The sequence below is a fragment of the Delphinapterus leucas genome, chromosome 10 (assembly GCF_059928025.1).
Source record: "Delphinapterus leucas isolate spDelLeu-1000000601 "Yukka" chromosome 10, BTC_Dleu_Yukka2, whole genome shotgun sequence".
Taxonomy (NCBI): Eukaryota; Metazoa; Chordata; class Mammalia; order Artiodactyla; family Monodontidae; genus Delphinapterus; species Delphinapterus leucas.
This window is the reverse complement of record NC_143138.1, coordinates 41,206,964-41,229,104: the sequence shown is the minus strand read 5'-3', so window position 1 is coordinate 41,229,104 and position 22,141 is coordinate 41,206,964. Positions and strand designations below refer to the sequence as shown.

General features: G+C 48.4%; 1 protein-coding gene across 8 annotated transcripts; it reads left to right on the top strand.

Annotated features, from left to right (window-relative positions):
* The first annotated feature begins 10,229 nt into the window (after positions 1–10,229).
* BRD2 (bromodomain containing 2) lies at positions 10,230–22,141 on the top strand. 8 transcript variants are annotated; one of them, XM_030764526.2, is made up of 13 exons: positions 10,230–10,597; positions 13,181–14,506; positions 16,115–16,418; positions 17,022–17,159; positions 17,666–17,804; positions 17,891–18,105; positions 18,203–18,577; positions 19,097–19,225; positions 19,407–19,658; positions 19,797–20,062; positions 20,562–20,866; positions 21,171–21,293; positions 21,401–22,141. In XM_030764526.2, exons 2-13 carry the CDS (start codon positions 14,478–14,480, stop codon positions 21,535–21,537), a joined length of 2,412 nt encoding a protein of 803 aa, XP_030620386.1. In that variant the 5' UTR covers positions 10,230–10,597; positions 13,181–14,477; the 3' UTR covers positions 21,538–22,141. The 8 variants fall into 8 exon arrangements, with proteins under 8 accessions (XP_030620386.1, XP_089775024.1, XP_089775025.1 ...); XM_089918898.1 differs by lacking the exon at positions 10,230–10,597 and adding an exon at positions 11,904–11,992; XM_089918899.1 differs by lacking the exon at positions 10,230–10,597 and adding an exon at positions 12,549–12,563.

Sequence of the window (22,141 nt, the reverse complement as noted above, 5' to 3'; positions counted from 1 at the left end):
TGTAGAGAAATAGAAGTGTTCCATGAAGAAGGGCAAGGTCAGCATTATCAAATGCTACTCAGAAGTCAAGGGAGGACGGGAAAGTGTCCTTAGATTTGGTAATTATGAGATGGGTGACAAATGTGTTGAGAGCAGTTTCAGCGTTGGAGTGGGAGTGGACTCCAGATTGTGGTGGGCTGAGAAGTAAGTGGGAGGTGAGGAAGAAACTGTCAGTGTATATGCTGCAAGTTTGATAGAGAAGAAAAAGAAAGACAGAAGGGGTGGGGGAAGAGGCAGTGAGAAAGATCTAATGTGGCAATTAAGTAATCTTAGAAATCAATCTATGTGAATATGGTCCTTTCAAAATCCATACTCCCTTTTGAGAAACAAATAACAGCAGCCATAACAGCCCCAAACAAAAACACCCCCATGACCTCCTGCATATTCTGAAAAGGGTACATACATGTGTGTGAGTGTGTGCATGTGTGGTGGGGGTGGGCAGAGTGCCAGGGTTAGGCTGGGCTTGGAAATCATTGTGTTACACTCCAAGAAAAAAAAAGTAGAACATTTTCCTAATGTCTCATCCTTTGTGGATTAATCCGTCAGTAGCTCCTGCGGTGGGGAAGATTCAGCCCTTAGGAAAGTATTGATAGAAAGGAGGTCTATTGACATCACCAGCTGGTGGAGATAGATGACACACAGCCACCTGGAGTTCTAAACCAGTGGTGAGCAAATATTTTCTGTAAAAGACCCGATAGCAAATCTTTGTTCCTTGGAGTTTTGTTCTTAACCTTTTTACTAAGGAACACTGAAACTTAAAGTTCCTATAATTTTCATGAGTCACAAAATAGAATTCTTTTGCTTTTTTTTTTTTCCAACCATTTACAAATGTAAAAACCCTCCGAGTTCTTGGGCCATATAAAAATATATGGGCTGACTCTTGCTCAGAAACCACTGTTTGCTGAACGTTGTTCTATGTGTGGTCAGAAATGGGATGGGGGACCCAAAATAAACGCACCCTCCAAAGAGCCCCATTCATTTTTGGGGGTGGCAATTGGTTAATGAATGTATCATGTCCCAGATACAACACTGTTTGGAAGGGTGTCTGGGGGAGGAGGGGGCACAGGAGGAAGAGGACTGGTGGGAGGGCTAGGAACAGTTAGAGCAGACCCTGCAACCACCCTGGGTGGAAGGAATGAGGCAAAGGGGGTCCACGTTCTCCACCGAGAGTACAGTGTAGACAAGTCCAGCATGCGGAGAAATATAACTACCCATCATCAAGATGAAGGCAAGGTTGTGGTTAACTCCTTTCTCTCCCAGAACAAATGGGAACCAGTTCAAACATTTATAACTACGCTTCCCTCTATGTAATCCTCTTCCTGTCAGGACCCTGCAACAACCTCCATTAATACATATCTCAAAAACAGTCTCTCATCAGTTTGGGAAAGTGGGAATTGTGGTCAAGAGAAGGGCAAAGCACCAGTTCTGCATGCCAGTAACTCAGTGTCTTTGGTCATGAGACATGAATGCCTCTGAAAATAAAGGCATCACACCTGTAAACCCAGTAGGTCACAGCTTTCTAACACTCAGCTCTCCATCCCTTCCTAGTCCTGCCCCATCTTCTTTCTATTGACAGAGCCAAGTTTCCTGAAAAAGCCATGGGCAACCATCTCTCTACTTTCATACTTTCCATTTAATCCTTAACACTCAACAATGAAGTGGTTCAACATCTTTGTGTTGCTAAATCAAATGGACTCTTTGCAGTCTTGGCAACATTTGACACTGTTGGCCATGCCCTCCTTCCTAAAACGGTCTATTTTTTTTTGGCATCCCTGACAGCACTCTCTCCTAGTTTTTCCTCCCATTTCTCTGGTGTCTTGTCACCTTCATGGACTCCTTTTTTCCAGCTACCCCTTAAGTGTTGGTATCCCTGGAGTTTTGTCCTCATCCTCTTTTCTTCTTATACTATACCCCTGCTCTCAATGGCATCTACTCCCACTTGTCTTCCATTACCATCTATTTGCCGACGTTTTCCAAATTTCCCCCTTCAGCTCAGATCTGGCTCTGATTCCACACCATCCATACACCCAACTGCCTTTAGGTATCTCCACTTGGATGCTGCTGTACAGCAGTTCTCAAACTGTACTCTCCACAAAATAGGGTCCCTCAAGAAATTGTTTAAAATGTAAATTCGATAGTAGCAATTTTTCATTTTTAAATTTATTTCAACACAGATGTAATAAAACACCAAACATGTTTACACACTAATTTTTATGTAATAATTTATTATATTTAATAAGGTCATTTTTGGTTGTAAGCAACAGAAACCAACTCAAGCTAACTTAACTTTTAAAGGGGCGATTTATTGGACGGATACAGAGCTAGCTCAGAAAATCAAAAGATGGGTGGAATCAGCTAGGCTCAGGAAGAGGAGCCACAGGGTCCTTAGCAGCAAGGGTTGAGTTGCCATTAATATGCCGCACCTTCAAAGTCCTCTAGCCTCTATCTTTCAAATTTCACGTTGCTGAGAGGGACAATCAGACGGGCTCAGCTTATATCAGGTGTGGACCTCGGGATCAATTAGTGATGGCCAGGCACAATATCACCTCTGTGTCTTAGAGCTATTCCCAGAGAAGCGAGAATTACCACGAACCAACCACCTCAGTATAATTATCTTAAACATACGGCAACCCAGACAACTGTATTAGATCATCTGAGGCATAAACGTGAGGTTAAGTCTGTGCATTAACACTCAGAAAGCATCTCCCAATTAACTGCCCGAGTGATATATGTCATCTATTTGACCTCTGGTCTGTCGCAAGTCTTGCCACAAATTCAAAATATACTTATGACCTCAGTGTTGATTAATTATATAATTATAATATTTGTATTCCACTAACTGATTTCCTTTGGATCTATGACTAAGTTTAATTTTTTTTTTTTACTATGGAAAATTTCAAACATACACAAAAGAATCTATTAAGCCTCCATGTACTCTTGTTTAAGTTTCAACAATTTTCAACATTCTAAAAGTCTTCCATTTTTGTTTCATCTATTCTCCTGTTCCACACACTTTTTTTTTCTGGAGTATCTAAACAAATTCTATCATTATATTTCACCAGGAAACATTTCTACAGGTATCTATAATGACTTTTTCCTTAATGTAACTACCATCCTATCACCACAAGCAACAAAATTAAAAATGATTGCTTAACTTCCTTTAACCCAATCTGTGTTCATTTTTCCCCTACTATCTCAAAAATGTCTAAGGGTAAGTTTTAAATGAAAAGCACTCTTGTGGTTTTCAAACTGTGCCTTCATATTTAAAACTTTAGTGAGTTTTCTATTTTACATGATGTCTCATAAACCTCTGTTGAATGTTCAATAATGAATTTTTAGGCAAATTAAGTTCAGGAATTACTACACTGAATGTAGCTCTATCTCAAAATTTACAAAGCTAAACTCACCACCTTCCCTTCCCAGCATGTTTAAGCTCCCGTATTCAAGACCTCAGTGTGTAAGTTGACCGTCCACCCAATCAGATGAGTCACAAATACGGCAGTCAACCTTGACAACTTCATCTTCCTCAAACCTTCTCAAGCAACTGTTCACCAAGTCCTATCAATTCTACCTCTTCCATATCTCTTTAGTCTGTCCTCCATTCCCACTAGTTCAGGCCCTCATTGGTTTGCTTTTCTTTTTCCTGGATCACTGCAATTTTCTTAGAACTGCTCTTTCTCCAATCTTATTCTTATTTTCCAGTGCTGCCGCAAGGATCTTTTTATTAGGCACATTTGATCACATCATACTTTTTCAAGAAAGCCTTCAATGGCTCTCTACAATCTGCTTTCCTTGGTATGATCCTTAATGATCTGGATCCACTTAACCTCTCTCTATACATCATTTGAGACGAAATCTCACCTCCCTCAGGGAGCCTTGGAACCCAGAGTGGAGATGAGTGACTTCTTCAGTATGCTTCCACAGCACCGGCCTGTCCTTACCATCATTTGTATTGTATTATGCTCTTCTGTTTATGTCTGCTTCAGTCACCTCACTTCCACTGCAAGGTCTCAAGGATCTCTTCCTGGTATTTTTCCATTTTCAGCATCTACCAAGAAGGCCCACCAGCAAGTGACTACTCATTGGATGAATAAATGGGCTGTTGGTTACTGAAGGTGTTGAAGCTGGGCCTAGAAGAGCCTTCAAGCATTAGATGAATGACAGGTCACTCCTTCTAACATGGATATTTCAACAGTAAAGCTGGGGTTCCCTGGTGGTGCAGTGGTTAGGAATTTGCCTGCCAAAGCAGGGGACACGGGTTTGGGCCCCGGTCCAGGAAGATCCCACATGCCTGCCACAGAACAACTAAGCCCATGTGCCACAACTACTGAGCCTGTGCTCTAGAGCCCACAAGCCACAACTACTGAACCCTCGTGCCACAACTACTGAAGCCTATGGGCCCAGAGCCCGTGCTCTGCAATAAGAGAAACCACCGCAATGAGAAGCCCGCGCACCGCAACAAAGAGTAACCCCCGCTCACCGCAACTAGAGAAAGCCTGCGCGCAGCAACGAAGACCCAACACAGCCAAAAAAAAAACAACAGTAAATCTTACCAGGCATGTCTGTGGGCCACTCTACATACATCTTCACTCCCACTGCCTTCCCTGTGCACCCCACTCATCTTCCCATTTTCTTCCTCCTCCCTGCCACAGCCTAATTCAGAGAGTAAGACTGCCCATCCAGCTCCCACCTTTACCCTCATTCCCAGCTCAGTGATCTCTTCACATCCATATTCATTGTTCCCTTTTAGCTGTATTATTTGAATACAGCAATCCTGTCAACGACACTACAAGGCTGGAATTTATTACTGCCATTATATAAACAAGAAATCTGTGGCTCAACGAGGTTCATTCATTTATTTATTTAGCAAATATTTACTGATTACCCTCTATGTACCTGATAGTATGCTGGGCACCAGACACCTACATGACCAAACTTATAATGTAATGAAAACAGAGGCATTAAACAAGTAATCACACGATCCTACAAAACCAAATTGTAAAAGGTACTGTGAAGGAAAAGAACTGAGATCCATAAGAGACACTAAGTGAAACGGGGAACCTAATGATATTGAGATGGGATCTGAAGGGTGAGTAGGAGTTAGCCAGGCAGAGGGGGAAGAAGAGGAAGGCCCTGAGGCAGGCAAGGAGCTGGCTCCTTCAGGGAGGTGAAGACCTGTGTGGCTGGCATATTATTAGTGAATGAGAGAGCACAGACAGCAGATGAGGCCAGAGGCAGGAAGAAGCAAGACCACGTGGGACCTCGTGGTCCACAGCGAGGTTTGCATTCTCCTCTAAGTGTGATTAATTCTAATGCTATGACTTTATTCCTTTTCATTCTATGGGTGAATGTGTGCTGTGATTCCTACCTGACCTACCTCCAGTTTCTCCAAAGCCAATCCATGGTGCACACTGATGCCAAGTAACTTCTTATAAAGGTAGCTCTTCCTTCCCCTCTCAAAACTTAAACAGCTGCCCCCTTTCTATGAGATTCAATCTGAATTACTTGGCCTGGGTTTTTCAGGTTCCCCATACTCTGAATTCTATCCCCAGACTACAAAACTGCTCTCCAATATCAGTAATGATCACCAACAACCTAGTGAGATTTCCCCTTTCTTCATTCTCTCACACCCTCTGCAGGATCTTGTCTCTTCATTCAATCAGAACAGGGGTTTTTGGGAATTCCCTGGCAGTCCAGTGGTTAGGGCTCCGCGCGTTCACTGCTGGGACCCGGGTTCAATCCCTGGACAGGAAACTAAGAACCCGCAAACCGCATGGCATGGCAAAAAAAAAAGAAAAAAAAGAACAGGGTTTCTTAACCTGCAGTCCACATGCCATAAAATTCAGGGGTCCATGAACTTGGATGGAACAAAAAGAGTCACCTTTATTTTTAAGAACATCTAATTAACTGAAACTTAATTTTATGAATGTAGAAAACAAGTCTTTGTGGTACTAGCAGTACCTGTAATGTCATCAATAGAAATCACCATCAGTGAATATTTTCATATCATAGCCATCTCAAAATACCTCTACAACTATGAGTTTAGACCTGCAATAAATCATTTTATTTATTGTATTAGTATTCTATTAATAAGGGAACACATTATTACTAGATCATCATACATTTCTTTTAATATTTTGATAACTGTGTATTTTATTTACACATTTACAAATGTTATTGTCAGACAAGGTCCAAAGGCTCCACCAAACTGCCAAATAAGTGCATGGCACAAACAAGCTTAAAAACTCCTGATTAGTCATTCATTCAATAAACATGAAATCCTCACTGCAGCCCTCTCTTGTTCTGGCTTCCTCATATTATGTTGTTCTGCTTTTCCTTGTTTGATGCTCTTACACTGGTTTCTCTTCCTATTCTTGCTGTGTGAGGATGCAACCCAGAGCGTGATCTTTAACCCACAACTAAATTGTTCCATACTTCCTCACTTATAAATCTCACCTACTTACCTGCATGATTGATCCAAACTACACCTCAAAGGTGACTTCCAAATCTACCTCTACTAATCTTTTTTTTCCTTGAACTTCAATCTTTGATTTTAAAATACCTGCTGTGGGGCTTCCCTGGTGGCGCAGCGGTTGAGAGTCCGCCTGCCGATGCAGGGGACACGGGTTTGTGCCCCGGTCCGGGAAGATCCCACATGCCGCAAAGCGGCTAGGCCCGTGAGCCATGGCTGCTGAGCCTGCACGTCCGGAGCCTGTGCTCCGCAACGGGAGAGGCCACAGCAGTGAGAGGCCCGCGTACCTAAAAAAAAAAAAAAAAAAAAAACCTGCTGTGCCTAACAACCAGAATAACATAGCACCCAGAGACAGACTGCCTGGGTTCAGATCCCAACTCTGTACACTTATTAAACACGTTTAACTGTGAGTAAATTATTTAATATCTCTTGCTTCAGTCGCTTCATTTGAAAAATGGGAGTGATAACAATAGTATCTACTTTATAGGGTTATAAACATTAGAAGAGTTCCTACATGTAAAGCATTTATAACAGGGCCTGAGACATTTCAAAAACTCAATGAATTTTAGCTATCACCAGTCTCACCTCCTTCCAACACGTGGCATTTTTATTTGGTGTTTATTAACAGGTATAGTGATAGCCACTGGGGATATGAAGATAGGATTCCTATCTAATGACATAATTCCAATCAAGCCATTGCTCAAAAAATTTCAGAGGCTCTCCACTAGGTCCAAACTTAACAGCACCGGAAATCATCATACTGCCTCAAATAAATGTAACTTCCAATCTCCTCCGGCTCTACTTCTTGTAGCTTATATTTTACTCGGGCCAGATTGGACTGCAGTGCTCTGTGAAAATGACCTGCTCTGTTCTGTCTTTCCTCACACCATCCCAGTGTCTCAAATGTTTATCTGACAACAATAACTTTGTCTATGATTATTTCCCCAATACTACGCATGGAGCCCCCGCTCCAAACACATACATTACAATCTTACCTAAGTCACATACTTATGTAAACATCAACTTCCTTCAACATTTGCTCACTTTGTGAGCACCTCATATTGGCCAGGTCCTGAGCCAGGAGCTGGGGGCATTTAAAATAAAAACAAAACAAAACAACATGGCCCTGTTCTCAAGATCAAAGTCTAGTAAGGGAGAGAAACATGTGGCATCACATATATGCCATTCACTGTGAAAGGTGCAGTCATAAGAGAAAGGGACACCAAGGGATGAGCAGTCAACTCAATTTGGAAGGCAAGGATAGGCTTTTCAGATGATGGTATTTGGGCTTAGATGGAGAAAAGCGTATTTCATGTAGTGAGAGCAGTGTGTGTAAAATACGGTGTAAAACAACATGATGTATCTGGGGAACAGTTCAATACGGCTGGAATACAGGGCCCAAGAGGAAGTGGCTAGACATGACACTGGAGAGCTGGGCAGACCTCTCTGGCAAGCACAGGAATTTGGACTTTATCACACAGGCAATGAGAAATTAATACGGGGCTTAAACAGTAGCATATGGCTAGAGTTGTATTTTGGAAAGCTCATTCCTGGCAGTATTGTGGCAGAGGCAGAGAGAAAAATCTAGAGCAGCACTGTTCGAGAGAACTTTCTTCAATGATGGAAATGTTCTATAATTTGTGCTATCCAATATGATGGCCACTAGCCACACATGGCTAATGAGAACTTAAAATGAGGCTAGGGCATCTGAGGAACTAAATTTAAAACAGTATTTAATGTTAATTTAAACAGCCACTTGTTGCTACCATAGTGAACAGTGCAGCTTTAGAAATAAGGAAATCAGTTAGGAAGCTGTTGATACAGCTCAGGTGATAGGACTAGGACAGAGTGTGAGTCAATGGCTGTATTAGAGGCACAATGATAAGCCTAGGAGATATAATGTTGTGAGAAAAAGAAATCAAGAATGGCTCCCAGATTCCAGGCTTTTTGATTGAATAGCTGCCATCAACCTGGATAATACAGACACAGCAGGTCTAGGGTACATACAGATTGTATCAATTTTGAAAATGTTGAAGTGTCTGAGGATTATCCAAGTGGTAAAATTCAGTAGTGAGTTTCGCTCAGCAGAGTCCTCTGAACTAAAAATACAGATCTGAGAGGCTCTGAGCCACTGAGATTACTTAGAGACGATGAACAGAACTAGAAGCAAACTGAGGCAAAATCCTGGCAAACATCAACAGGGCCGAAGAAGAGTCCACAAAGGAGACCAGAGGAACAGTTGGACTGGCAGGAAAAGAAACAAGTGAGAAGTAGTCACAGAAATCAAGGGTGTAGAGAATTTCAGGAAGGAAGCGTGATCAAATGTCAAATACTTCAGAGAGGTCAAATAAGGTGAGAACTGAAAACTGCTTCCTGACTTTGCCAATTAGGAGGTTCCTGGTGACATTTGCCAGGACAGTTTCAGTAGTGGAAGAAATGAGCTAGAGTGGGGAATGAGGCAGAAAGAGGAAAATTAAGATGACAATTTCAGGTCTTGACTGCAGGGGAGCTGAGAGTTAGATAAGCGAGTCCACAAGGGAATACAATATTGATAAGGATGTCTTTCTTATCTTCTTTTTAGGCTGGGAAACCCGTATTAAGGGATTAAAAATACTAATTGGTAGAAAATGGAGGAGAGCTTCAGAGTAACAGATAAGATTGACCAGGTCAAAAGGAAAATACATTTCTTTAATCCGAAGAGAGAACTTCGAGTACAATGGTGGTAAAGGAACACAGACACGGCCCAGTTTATAGGTGGGAGATGGAAAGCCAAGAACTCGCGCGCAAGCTGGCCTTTCTGTTCCGTTCTGCGGGTGCGGGGGGGGAGTTATGAACTAGAGTGAATATTTGAACCACACTGAGGGTCAAGGGAGGGATTACTGCCCATGAACAAGTAAAAGGTCGCCTTTAGGTGGCAACCATCCCTAGATTAGACTTTTATGGGTTTTATTCAACATGAGCAGAGGGTAAAGCCTTAGAAAAAGCCTAAGTGTTTTGACTTAAATGGTCGAGACGAGCCCAGTAAAGAAGTAAAAGTGATCAAAAGGCCGGCAAGTTTTGCAGCAGGCAAAGGAGTCCAGGCTCCGGCAGGTCTCAATAAAGTAAGGAACTCCAGGTAGACTCAGGGGAAATGAGAGGTTAGAACGCGGCCTAAGACAAAGAGACCGTACAAAACGCCCACACCAACCGCCCGCACCTCCTCTCCCCGCCGCAAGCACAACGAGGGCGGTGACAACACTCCCGTCGTGGAACCACACTACAGCCGGGAAGAGACCCCACCCTGCAAACCCTCACAACTCCAGGTCCAGGCCCCATTCTCCTCCACTGACAACAGCACGGCGGCGCGCGTTCCCACTGCACTCCGGCTCGGGCGTCCCAAGCCGCACCCTCCACCTGCGGAAAAGGAACCGAGGCAGGGCTCCCCCGGCTGCCCCGCGAGGCCGCCCGCAGTGGGGTAAGGCGTGCTGAGGCGGGAGGTAGGCGCGCCGCGCCCGCTTCCGCCCCACCCACTGCGCGCGCTCCGAGTCCCGCCGCGGGAGTTACGGAACCCGCCCTCACGCCTGCGCACTGCTCTCCCCACGGCCTCCCGCTCTCCTTTCCCCTCCCCCAATCTGGTCGCACCCATGCGCCTGCGCTGTGCACGTTCCCGGGCTGCTGCAGCCATGCTGAACCCGTACGGAGAGGCGAGTGGGGGGGATAGGGTCGACGATAGCAGGATGGGAAGCCGGGGATATGCAGAAGCAGCGGCATTAGAGTGCTCTGGGTCTGTGGAGAAATGCCTGGGCCATGCGGCCCCCTTGGCCCCTTGAACGACCCCTAGGAACCTACGGAAAACGCCCCCGTGGCGGGGGGAGGGAGCGGCTGGCACGTGACCCGGGTCAGCCAATCTGGATGTTGCTGACGTGGCCGCGCGGCCCCGATGCTCTCCCCACCCCCCAGCTCAGTCGGGAAGGGAGGGGCTGGGGGCTACGCCCCCTCCCCCAAAGCAACCTCAGTTTCCGGGGGGGTGACACCCCGGATTACATCCTCCCCCCGCACCAAGACAAGGGGAATATTGGAGCCCCCCTGGAAGGTTCCAGGATCCAGGTGAGACGGGGCCTTTGGCGGGCGGGGGCGTTGTCAGTCATTTAAGTGCCTAACCAATGGTGGGGAGTCCGGGAGGGAGATTCTTGGGGTGCAGAGAAGAATCCTGAGGGTGGGAGGATTTGTCCTTCAAACAGTTTACAGCCAATGGGAGTGTGTAGGGGGGCGAGCAGGAGAGGGCCCCTCGGGTGGGGGAGGGGAATGGCCAACCTCTGTCTCAGTACCAATTGGAGGGCAAAGGGGCGTGGGGGCGGTTTTCCCCCCCCCATTCCATTCGTCCCCTGGGGGTACAGGAGCTTGGAGCCAGGTGAGAAGGGATCCTTTTGGCGTTTGGAGGGTGGGGTGACCTAGTGGGCTGAGGAGTGGGAGTGGTGACTGTAGTTCTTACTCGTAGATGGGAATGCTGAGAGTTGGCAACCCGGGTTGTAAACTGAGATTGTTCCCAGGCGCCCACTCCCTTTCTCCGCAGAGACTAAGGAGCATTTCTGTGCTTCCTTTGTATCAGCGGTAGGAAGCTGGCAGTCGCCACATGGCACGGTGGAGGTTACACTTCGAGTCGCTTATCGAATTTGTGTGCATTCACGTGGACATGACCTGCGGAGCCTTCCGAACAAAACCTTCTTTGCCGCGGCGGGGGTCTTAGCTGAGCATGTGTCTACCCCAGGCTGGGGAGGGCTTGCAGGCTGGAAGCTTGAGGTCCTCTTGGGAGCAGAAACCGGCCCAACCGGCGTCTTGGGAGGGGTTGGAAATCGTGGCCTGAGACAGGAGAGAGTGAGTCTCAGGACCTGGAACGATTTCACAGCTCCCAAGGTTTCGGGTTTCTCCTGGGTGGCGTCTTTTGCCTCCTTCATCCCCTCCCCCATTCCTGAACAGTTCTTTCCTTGTGTATTGCGGGGGAGGGAACGGAAAGGAGGGAAGAGTTACTTTTCCAAATTACTGAGTAGCAGTAGCCTCCCCTGTGACTCATGTAGGGGAAGGGAGAACTGGGAGGGAGCGGAGAGCAGTGATTTTCCGGAATGCAGGGAAATAAGCCAGAGTACTGTCTGGCTGCCCTTTTCCTTTCTAATAAGGCCCTGTATACTCTCGACCTCCTAAATTTTCTTCCCTGGCCGGCCCCTTGATGGGCCTGTGTGCAGACTTGCAAGGCCCCGGGTGGAGAAAGGCAGATTGGGGAGGTTGGGCCATTAGGGGGAGGGGAGAAGGCCTTTGCAAAGTTGCTGTGTCATTGCTCTCTTTGCTGCAGCCACCCGGGCGGGCCCGCTTGTACTTTTGGGGCCGAGGTCTGATCGGAGGTGGGTGGGGGGGAGGAGAGAGACTGCTTTCCCGGTGCGCACTACCCCTCCTCCACAGGGTTTGCCGGACTCGGGTGGTCGAGAATTGATGGCCATTTTAGACACAGTAAGCGAGGTTAGGGTTCCAGGGCCGCTACGGAGGGAGGGTGACCTAGTTGGAGTTCAAGGACCTAGGCCCTCACGAAGCCCTGGGTTTGCGGGGGGAGGGGGCTCTTATATTCCTTAATTTACATTAATTTCCTTATTCAGATATGCATAGTCTGTTTTCTTCCTTGGTAGCCAGAAGAGGGGACGTGGAGGAGGGGAAGGCCCCCCACTAAAGCCCAGGTGGGGGAAATTCTTTCACTCTCCGGTAAGGGGGCGGGGGAGCCCCAGAGGTGGCTTTAGAGATCTTGACCTTGTGCTTTGGCTCTATTCACACTTAGTCTGTAACCCTATTCAGATTACTGTACTAGATTGTGGGAAAGATGTAAGTTGAGTGGGTTGGGGGAAGGGGGCGAAATTGAGTTCCCAAAATGGCTCCTGCCCCTCCTCGGAGGCGGACGGCCCGGGGGGAGGGGGGAGGGGAGAGGAGGGGGAGGGCTAGTCTGAGCCGCAGCCGCCGCCTCCTCCGCTCGCCCTCCTCCCTGGCGCTGACCGATGGACCAGCCGCTCCGTGGGGAGGACTCCGAACCCTGGTGGGGGGGATGGGGGGGCCCTACCGCCCCCGCGACGCCAGGACCCTTAGGGGGTGTGGGCCTGCCTTGGGGGTGGGGGGAGGGCGGGGAGCGTGGGGAAAGGTCTGAGCTCGCCAGGAGGGGGAGGGCGTTCACCCTGATTCGCCCCTCGCGGGACTTGTTTTTTCCGCTCTGAGCCAGACACCGGAATGAAGTTTGGGGAGGAGGTGGGTTTCATTTTAAAGGGTATATGGGTGCGTTTGGAGATTTTGCTCCCAGTTAAGGGTTGCCGAGGTTTTGTCGAGCAGGCAGATATTTGTATTGGTACCTGAAGGTATGAGTGGGAGGGATTGGAGAGGTGCTTGGGGTGCAAGTGTTTGGAACGTATTCTGTTTGGTTGCCTTGTTGGTGAAAAGCCTTTAAGAGTTCACAGATGGTAGATTCTGGGGAGAGTTTTGCCTTTGTCTTTCGATTGTTTGGCTTGGGGAAGGAAAGGGAGGATTTTAATTATCAATTCTGTATTTTTGATTGCGGAGAACGGGAACGTTCGGTTCCTTCCTCGCTGCGTTTGGGAGCCCTTAGCTGTTTGCCAGTGCCAGGCCGCGGCTTCTAAGATGGCGTCTCCTTCCTCATTTCAGATTCTTCACTGCGGCGGCCTGCTCACGGCCGAGAACAACAAGCCGCGGGCGTCCTGTGGCCACACCCCGGCGGGCCCAGGCTGACTACGCCCACGCGGCCGCCTCCAGTCCTGCCAGTCTGGCCAATGGAGGAGCTACAAACGGCACGACCTGCCCGAGCTTGGCAGTCACCAGTCGCACTGGGCTTGGACGCCTGGGAAGACTTTGTTGGAAGGGGAGGCGGGGAGAGGGTGCTGCACCCCTGCCAACCTCGCTCTTTCCCTGGAGTTGCCGAACCACAGCGCAGCCAATTGGCTCGGAGATGTGGTGGGTTGCCGCTTCCCTGTGGGTCTATGCGGCATTCTTCTGCCTGGTGACTAACGCGTTGGAAATGAGGCTTATGACGTCATCGCACCCGCCGACCAATAGAAAACGCTCCCGCGGAGAGAGGTTCCTCCCCCTTCGACTGCGCTTCTTCACGCGCGTGAGCGAGCGCGCGCGCGCGGAGGGGGTGGGGGAAGTCGCGAGCGCGGTGGCGCGCATGAGCGGCGAAGCTCCGCCCTCCTGCCTATATATAAAGGGCTGGCGCGGGGCTCGGCGGCGCCATTTCGCGCTGGAGTGGAGCAGCCTCTAGAACGAGCTGGAGGATTCTGCCTACCTATACAGAGCCTTCGAGTCGTCCGGGGCCGCCATTACAATCCACGTCCATCCGCTTGGAAATGGCCTTCGTCTCGGCCTATGACCGGTCCCGGCGGACAGTACAGACCCCATAGAAGCCCCCGAAGCTCCCCTTTTTCGAGCCCCGCCCAGTCCTCGGAGTCTGTCCACCCCCTCTACTCCGCCCTCAAGAGGATTTCAAAGATGGAGGCGGCGGCTCCCTAAACCACTTTTCGTGTTCATCCGCCTCCATCCGAGATCGAAACGGGACCTCGTCCGCGCCGGACGGTCCTGGCAGGAAGAGGGGATCCTTGCAGACCAACAGCGGGCAATATTGACGACGGTGTCTGGGATCGGGGACTGTCCTGGGGTTTGAAGAGTCCGTCCCCCCTTCGCTCGCCCGCCTCAGCTGGGGCCGCCGCCATTTTCTCGCTGTCCGCCTCCTGCGGAGCGCGCCAAGCTGCCGGGAGTTCTCCGAGAAACAGCAGAGGAGACTGCTTTCGTGCCAGCCCGGCGGGGGGGGTTGTTGCCTGGAGGGCCGAGGGCAGCGGCCCCCGCCCCCCCCACCACTTCCCGGGTTATGCTGGACTGGAAGGTAAGGGGAACCGAGGCCACCCGGACTTTCCGCGGCTGAGGGCAGCGCCGGTTCCCCGTGGTCAAGATGCTGCAAAACGTGACTCCCCACAACAAGTACGTCCCCGCGAACGGCGTGTGGGAAGGGGACGTTTGCGAGTTGCAGCGCGCGGGTGTGGGGCGTCGGGTTCGGAGGGAGTGCGGAACCGAGTGGGGCGCGTTGTTGTTCCGTGGCGCAACTGTTGGCTCGCCGGGCTCGCGCAGGGGGTTGAGCGGCGGTTTGGGACTGAGGCAGTGGCCCAGATCCTGAATATGGAGGGAGCACAGGTTGTCAGTTTATGTGTTGTTTCTTTCTCTGTGGTTAGATCTTACCCGAGTCGGGCAGAGGGAGGTGGCGGCAGAATGTAATGGGGAAGGACGCTGATTGGGGAGCAGGTCCTGCGGGTAGTGGGTTTGGTGTCTAGCGACGGTTTGTCAGGCCTTTTGGGGGAGTGGGTTCGTGGCCATATCTTGTGCTTTACAGGGTTGCCATGGTGATAGAGCTCGAGGACTGGAAACGGAGATTTCCTGAGTAGGGTAGAAGGATCACTCTTTCCTAATGTCTGGGGTAGGTCATTAAGTTCCTGCTAGTCTTTCGTTGACTGGTGCGGTTTTGTGTTGAGAGTTGTGTGTCTTGTTGCAGAGGATGGGGTTTTTTGCTGTGTTTTTTTTTGTTTTTGTGATACAATTGGGAGTTTCATTCAGGGTAGGAGGGTGGAGCTAAGGATCCTCTAGTCCAGCTCTGCGGATGTAAACAATGAGATTTCGGTATAACGGCTTTAGTCTTGGGCCTTGGGAAGCACCTGGTCTCGAGGAGCACCAGAGAGAATGTAAACTTGGTGCATTATTGGCGTTTGATCTTCAGAGTTGATGCTGCAGTGGGAACTGTTAACGGCATCACAGTTTTTGTTAGGGGTTGCAGGGGAGGTCTGTATCACTTCTCTGAGGGAACTTGCTGACCTTGACTGTTCGGACAGCTCTATTTTTTGAGTTCTTCAGAGGGAGGAGACGAATTTGTGAATAATTTCTGGAGGCTGGTAGCTTGGGGTATTCCAGGCTGTGAAGTGTGACAAATGCTCCCTTGTCTGATTTTTTTCTTTTTTTGAGTTGATAGGGTTTTCCGTTAGATGTCTGGTCTGTTTGGAGTTAACTATCCAGAGCTTGTGGAGGATGCTGATTCTTTCTGCACAGGTGGATTCTTAAGTGTCTGTTTAATTAGCATTTTATGAAATTTTTCTATTTTGTTTCCTTTTCACCTGCTTCTCTCAGGCTCAACCACCATGGCAACCACCAAGTCCCTAGTGAGGAGGAAGCTTGGGGCTTGAGTTTCTCGGCTCCACCCATTTTGCTTAAGTCCCATCCCAATAAGGCTGTGATTCTCATATGGCTGTGCCCTGTGAGAAATTACCTTGGGCTTTTTCACTTTAAATTTTAAAAACAGATGAAAGAGTCTATCAGACTTGAGAATTCAGAATGTAGGACTAAGAACAGAAGAGGTGGTAGGAAGTACAAGAACAAAAGCTCCATGGATTGTTTGGATACTGGTTTCATTTTCGTAATCTTGACCACCTTTCACTAGATTCCAAGCCTGGATTTATTGAGGGTACGTAGTGTAAATTAGTGTAAATTGTACTCTCTCAAGTTCCACAAGATTATCACGTATGGTTTTGTTCCTTGTCTTCACAGGCTCCCTGGGGAGGGGAATGCAGGGTTACTGGGGCTGGGCCCAGAGGCAGCAGCGCCTGGGAAAAGGATTCGAAAGCCCTCCCTGTTGTATGAGGGATTCGAGAGCCCCACAATGGCTTCAGTGCCGGCTTTGCAACTAACTCCTGCCAACCCACCACCCCCGGAGGTGTCCAATCCCAAAAAGCCAGGACGGGTTACCAACCAGTTGCAATACCTGCACAAGGTGGTGATGAAGGCTCTGTGGAAACATCAGTTTGCATGGCCCTTCCGGCAGCCTGTGGATGCTGTCAAACTGGGTCTGCCGGTGAGTAGAGAGATTGGAGTGGGGAGGTATGGAAATGAACAAGAATGTGTGTGCGTGGAGGTGGGCTGTCTAGTGTAGCTGCTGCGGCCCCTAGGAGTTCCCATTTCTACCCTGTAGGGCAGATAGCCACCAGATTTCTGGATTCTTGGTCCTTTGTGTTTGATCCAACCGCTTGCTATCTTACCATCTCTCATTGTGCCCTCCATGTGTCCTTCCTTAACTTTTGTGCCCTGGCTCCATTTTACAGATTCCCACCCCAGGTTGGGAGAGGACCACGGTGGCCAAAATTCTTAGCTTCTTCCTCTCCCTCATGCAGCCCATGGATAGCCAGCCCCAGAGGTAATGTCACAGGATGGGAAGCTTTTCCAGAGTGGGTGGGAGGTGGGTGGTTAGAGAAAGGCAGTAGGGGCCTCCCTATGGGTGATAAGAATCCTGTTCCATTTTTTTCCTATCCCGTAGATTTAACTGGGGCCGCAGTTTAGGAGACTTTGTATTCTTGATGCGTAGGGGGTGTGTATGTGCGTGTGTGTTGGGGTCGGTAGTTTGCTTAGGAGAACAGGCGTTCATTTTTTTGTAGCTCTGACCTACCATTTCTTTTTTTAGGATTATCACAAAATTATAAAGCAGCCTATGGATATGGGTACTATTAAGAGGAGACTTGAAAACAACTATTACTGGGCTGCCTCAGAGTGTATGCAGGATTTTAATACCATGTTCACCAACTGTTATATTTACAACAAGGTGAGTGTTTTTGTGTTGTTAGTAGTTGGGGAGAGACAGTGCATTTTTTATCACTACTTTATCAATGAAAGGTTTAAGTGTTTTACTGTAGGTGTTCTCAATAGTCAGGATCCTAGAAAGTCTGAGTTCCAAAAGGTACCACTAAAAGCAGTGATGTGGTTTCAGAGATCCAGAGTTAAGAGATGTTTAAATAGAACACTTTTTATTCTTGTGGATAGTGGCCCTGTTTTTCAGAGAAATCTCCAGAGATCTGAGTAGAGCAGGAACTATTTTTTTTTTAATCAGCTCTCATTCTCTTCTGAACTTTATTTCTTTGTTGCATCTTGAGGGGCAGAGTTGGAAGAGAAAAGGGAATTTAATGGCCCAATACAGGTGATTTTCAGTACTTGATGGTGAAGTTGTGTAAGGGGGGTGGTGGTGATGCCTGGGGCTAGGAATTCCTCAGAGAAAAATGGTTTTGCTTGTCTTTTGCTGGCATTTGAACTTTTTCTTTGTGTTTCCTGTAGCCTACTGATGATATTGTCCTGATGGCACAAACGCTGGAAAAGATCTTTCTACAGAAGGTGGCATCAATGCCACAAGAGGAACAAGAGCTTGTGGTGACTATCCCTAAGAACAGCCACAAGAAAGGGGCCAAATTGGCAGGTAGGAAGAGAAGGAGTTTTGCCAATGAAGACCGAAAGATGGGAAAGATAATCAGACTAAACTTTTTTTCTCTCCCCCCACCCCAGCACTCCAGGGCAGTATCACCAGTGCCCATCAGGTGCCTGCTGTCTCTTCTGTGTCTCACACAGCCCTGTATACTCCACCACCTGAGATACCTACCACTGTCCTCAACATTCCCCACCCATCGGTCATCTCTTCGCCCCTTCTCAAGTCCTTGCACTCTGCTGGACCCCCGCTCCTTGCTGTCTCTGCAGCTCCCCCAGCCCAGCCCCTTGCCAAGGTATACATCTGTGGATATCTTTGGGACAATGAGGAGGGAAAGGTCTTGAATGGAGTGGACCCAGGGTAAAAGGCTCCTGTCTTGTTTTTCTCTGCAGAAAAAAGGGGTAAAGCGGAAAGCAGATACTACCACCCCTACACCTACAGCTATCCTGGCTCCTGGCTCCCCAGCTAGCCCTCCCGGGGGTCTTGAGCCTAAGGCAGCACGGCTTCCCCCTATGCGTAGAGAGAGTGGCCGTCCTATCAAGCCCCCCCGCAAAGACTTGCCTGACTCTCAGCAACAACACCAAAGCTCCAAGAAAGGAAAGCTGTCGGAACAGTTAAAACACTGCAATGGCATTTTGAAGGAATTACTCTCTAAGAAGCATGCTGCCTATGCCTGGCCTTTCTATAAACCAGTGGACGCTTCTGCTCTTGGCCTGCATGACTACCATGACATCATTAAGCACCCCATGGACCTCAGCACTGTCAAGGTACCCACTGCATGGGGCAGATGGGATACTCAGGCAGTGATTGGAGCCTAGGGATCAATAAAACAGTCACTTTTTCTGGGCACACAGCAGTCTCGGTATTTTATTTTCACAAAATAGTAACGGGGCAGAAGGTCAGGTACTTGTTAGGAGTCCATATTTTCTGGAGTTTGAGACAGTATGGTGGGTTTTGTATTCAGAGCATCGCTACTCATCTACAATTAGGTCCTACCTATTGGGAATGTTGGGTTAGGATAGGAAAGTTAAGGGATGGCTGGTTAGTCAGAGGCCACCCACCCTTCTCTTTTCACTTAGAAATGATTTTTTTTCCTAGACATAGATATTTCTTCAACCCACCCAAATTCCTTTGACTTCAAACTTGAGCCCCAGGGCATAGATCCTTAAGACTACCCCTGCCCCGCCCCTGTACTCTCGAGAGGGCTAGCCTTGCGGTGTCTGGAGCTGGCAGGGAAAGGTGAGTCTTCCTGCCTGTGCAGCTTCTGATGCTGCCTCCTTCTGCAGCGGAAGATGGAGAATCGTGATTACCGGGATGCACAGGAGTTTGCTGCTGACGTGCGGCTTATGTTCTCCAACTGCTATAAGTACAATCCCCCAGACCATGATGTTGTGGCCATGGCACGAAAGTTACAGGTGAGTGTCAAGGTCGGAGTTGGAAGAATAAATGGGTCTGGGGGGAGAAATTTTGCTGTGGTGCACAACCTCAACATGGGGCTCTCCCAGTCTCTACAGTTGTAAATTGGAGCTGCCATATGGCTGGGTATGATCAGGGCATATCCACTAGCATGGTTTTGAGTCTGTTGTCTCTTTCTAGGATGTATTTGAGTTCCGTTATGCCAAGATGCCAGATGAACCACTGGAACCAGGGCCTTTACCAGTCTCTACTGCCTTGCCCCCTGGCTTGGCCAAATCATCTTCAGAGTCCTCCAGCGAGGAAAGTAGCAGTGAGAGCTCTTCTGAGGAGGAGGAGGAGGAAGATGAGGAGGACGAAGAGGAGGAAGAAGAGAGTGAAAGCTCTGACTCTGAGGAAGAAAGGGCTCATCGCTTGGCTGAACTACAGGAACAGGTATTATTTTAATTTGTCACTGTTCAGTTTACTGGGTGAGGTTTGTGCATTGTCTTGGCCCTAAATTTATTTTGTTTCAGTCTTTATCGCTTTACCTATTTATTTTTTCCATTTCACATGATTCTTTTTCCTCTTTAGCTTCGAGCAGTACATGAACAACTGGCTGCCCTGTCCCAAGGCCCGATATCCAAGCCCAAGCGAAAGAGAGAAAAAAAAGAGAAAAAGAAGAAACGGAAGGCAGAGAAGCATCGAGGCCGAGCTGGGGTTGAGGAAGATGACAAAGGGCCTCGGGCACCTCGCCCATCTCAGCCCAAGAAGTCCAAGAAAGCGAGTGGCAGTGGGGCTGGCAGCGCTGCTACCCTAGGCCCTCCTGGCTTTGGACCTTCTGGAGGAAGTAGCACCAAGTGAGTACTATCTAACATGGAAGCAGAGACAGCTCAGTTATGTCTCTAATCTCTCCGGGGAGGATGATTTCTCCTACTCCTTGCAAAGGTTTCTCTAAATCAGGGTCCAGCGAATTTTTTCTGCAAGTGGCCAGGTGATGAAGTAGACTTTTGAAGACTGTAGTCTCTCAAAGCTGCTTAACTCTGACAGTGTAGTCTGCCTACCTCTTCTCTAAACCAGTGAATCTGTGGTTTTTCGTGTTTTCTTCTGTGGTCGGGGGTGGGTTAGTGCTTTAGGGAGCCAAAAAAAGTGGACCTGTGCCAGTGTACTTATATTTAGTTCTCAAAGTCCGAGATTAATAAAAGTGTTTGGCGTGTGTAGAAGCTCTGCTCCCCTGATACAGTGTCTAGTAGCCCACTCATTTGCCTTAATGGAAAACAGTTTTTCAGGCATGAAATCCAGGTCACTGGGTTGAATAGTGAGAATGTCCCACAATTGACAATTTTCTTTTGCCCGTAGACTCCCCAAAAAGGCCACAAAGACAGCCCCACCTGCCCTGCCTGCAGGCTATGATTCAGAGGAAGAGGAAGAAAGCAGGCCCATGAGTTACGACGAGAAGCGGCAGTTGAGCCTGGATATCAACAAGTTGCCCGGGGAGAAACTGGGTCGAGTTGTACACATAATTCAAGCCAGGGAGCCCTCTTTACGTGACTCAAACCCAGAAGAAATTGAGATTGACTTTGAAACGCTCAAGCCATCCACACTTAGAGAGCTTGAACGCTATGTCCTTTCCTGCCTACGAAAGAAACCTCGGAAGCCCTATAGTGAGTATGAAATGAGGCCCACCAGTTAACTCAGCAAATCCTCGCGAAGTTCTGAGGAGGATTTGTTGCATCTAGAGGGGCAGAGTTAACTCAGTTAACTCAGCAAATCCTCGCGAAGTTCTGAGGACAGTGAGAGAAGGATAGTTAGGCATACGCTTGATGGACTTGAGATCATCAGCTCCTGGGATGATAAGGGTTGGATTGGTTGCTTCCCAATGTTCAAGAAAGGAATTTGGCAACAATAGGGGACAGAGAAACTAGGGTGCTTCTGGCTATCTTATTCCTGGTATATTTCTTTTTCTAGCTATTAAGAAACCTGTGGGAAAGACAAAGGAGGAGCTGGCTTTGGAGAAGAAGCGGGAACTAGAAAAGCGGTTACAAGATGTTAGTGGGCAGCTCAATTCTACCAAAAAGCCCCCCAAGAAAGGTGAGTGTTCAGTAAGCCACTGTGAATTCACTACATCCTGCCCTCTTGACTCTTGAAAAATGGAAATCAGACTGAAATAATTTTTAAACTTCAACTTTGTTCTGCAGCGAGTGAAAAAACAGAGACGTCATCGGCACAGCAGGTAGCAGTGTCCCGCCTCAGTGCTTCCAGCTCCAGCTCAGATTCCAGCTCCTCTTCTTCATCTTCCTCTTCTTCAGACACCAGTGATTCAGACTCAGGCTAAGGGGCCAGGCCAGATGGGGCAGGAGGCTCCGCAGGACCGGACCCCTAGACCACCCTGCCCCACCCCTACTCTCCCTTTGCTGTGACACTTCCTCATCTCACCCCCTCCCCCCACTGTAGGAGAGCTGGCTCTGCAGGGGGGAGGAATGCAGGGACAATTACTGAAGGAGGGACATAAATGGACAAAATACAACTGCGTTCCCAGCCCCATGGAGAGTGACCTCTTAGGCATAGAACCCCTATTCAAAATGACTGTGGTGGGGCAGGGGTATAAAGGGTGGGAATGGGCAAAGGCCCTGATACAGGGTTACCTGAGGCCGTAGCTGCCCTGTTCATTTGTAAGGGCCCTGTTTTGAGGTTGTTTGTTCTAATTTATTTTAAGCTAGGTAAGGCCGAGGCAGGGTGGGGCCATGGTCCCCTCAGCCTCCGTGGGGAGGGAGGAAGGTGTTCTTTTTTTACGTTGACTTTTTTTTTCTACTCTGTTTTCCCTTTTCCTTCTCCATTTGGGGCCCCTGGGGGTTTCAGTCATCTCCCCATTTGGTCCCCTGGATTGTCTTTTCTTTGTCTGTTGATTCTAACTTGTAAATAAAGAAAATATTATTCAA

Coding starts and splice junctions, on each gene's coding strand:
- BRD2 (XM_030764526.2), top strand. CDS start 14,478: ATGCTGCAAAACGTGACTCCCCACAACAA. Junction 17,805..17,890: donor GAAAGGGGCCAAATTGGCAG/GTAGGAAGAGAA, acceptor CCCCCACCCCAG/CACTCCAGGGCAGTATCACC. Junction 19,659..19,796: donor TGGCTGAACTACAGGAACAG/GTATTATTTTAA, acceptor TTTCCTCTTTAG/CTTCGAGCAGTACATGAACA.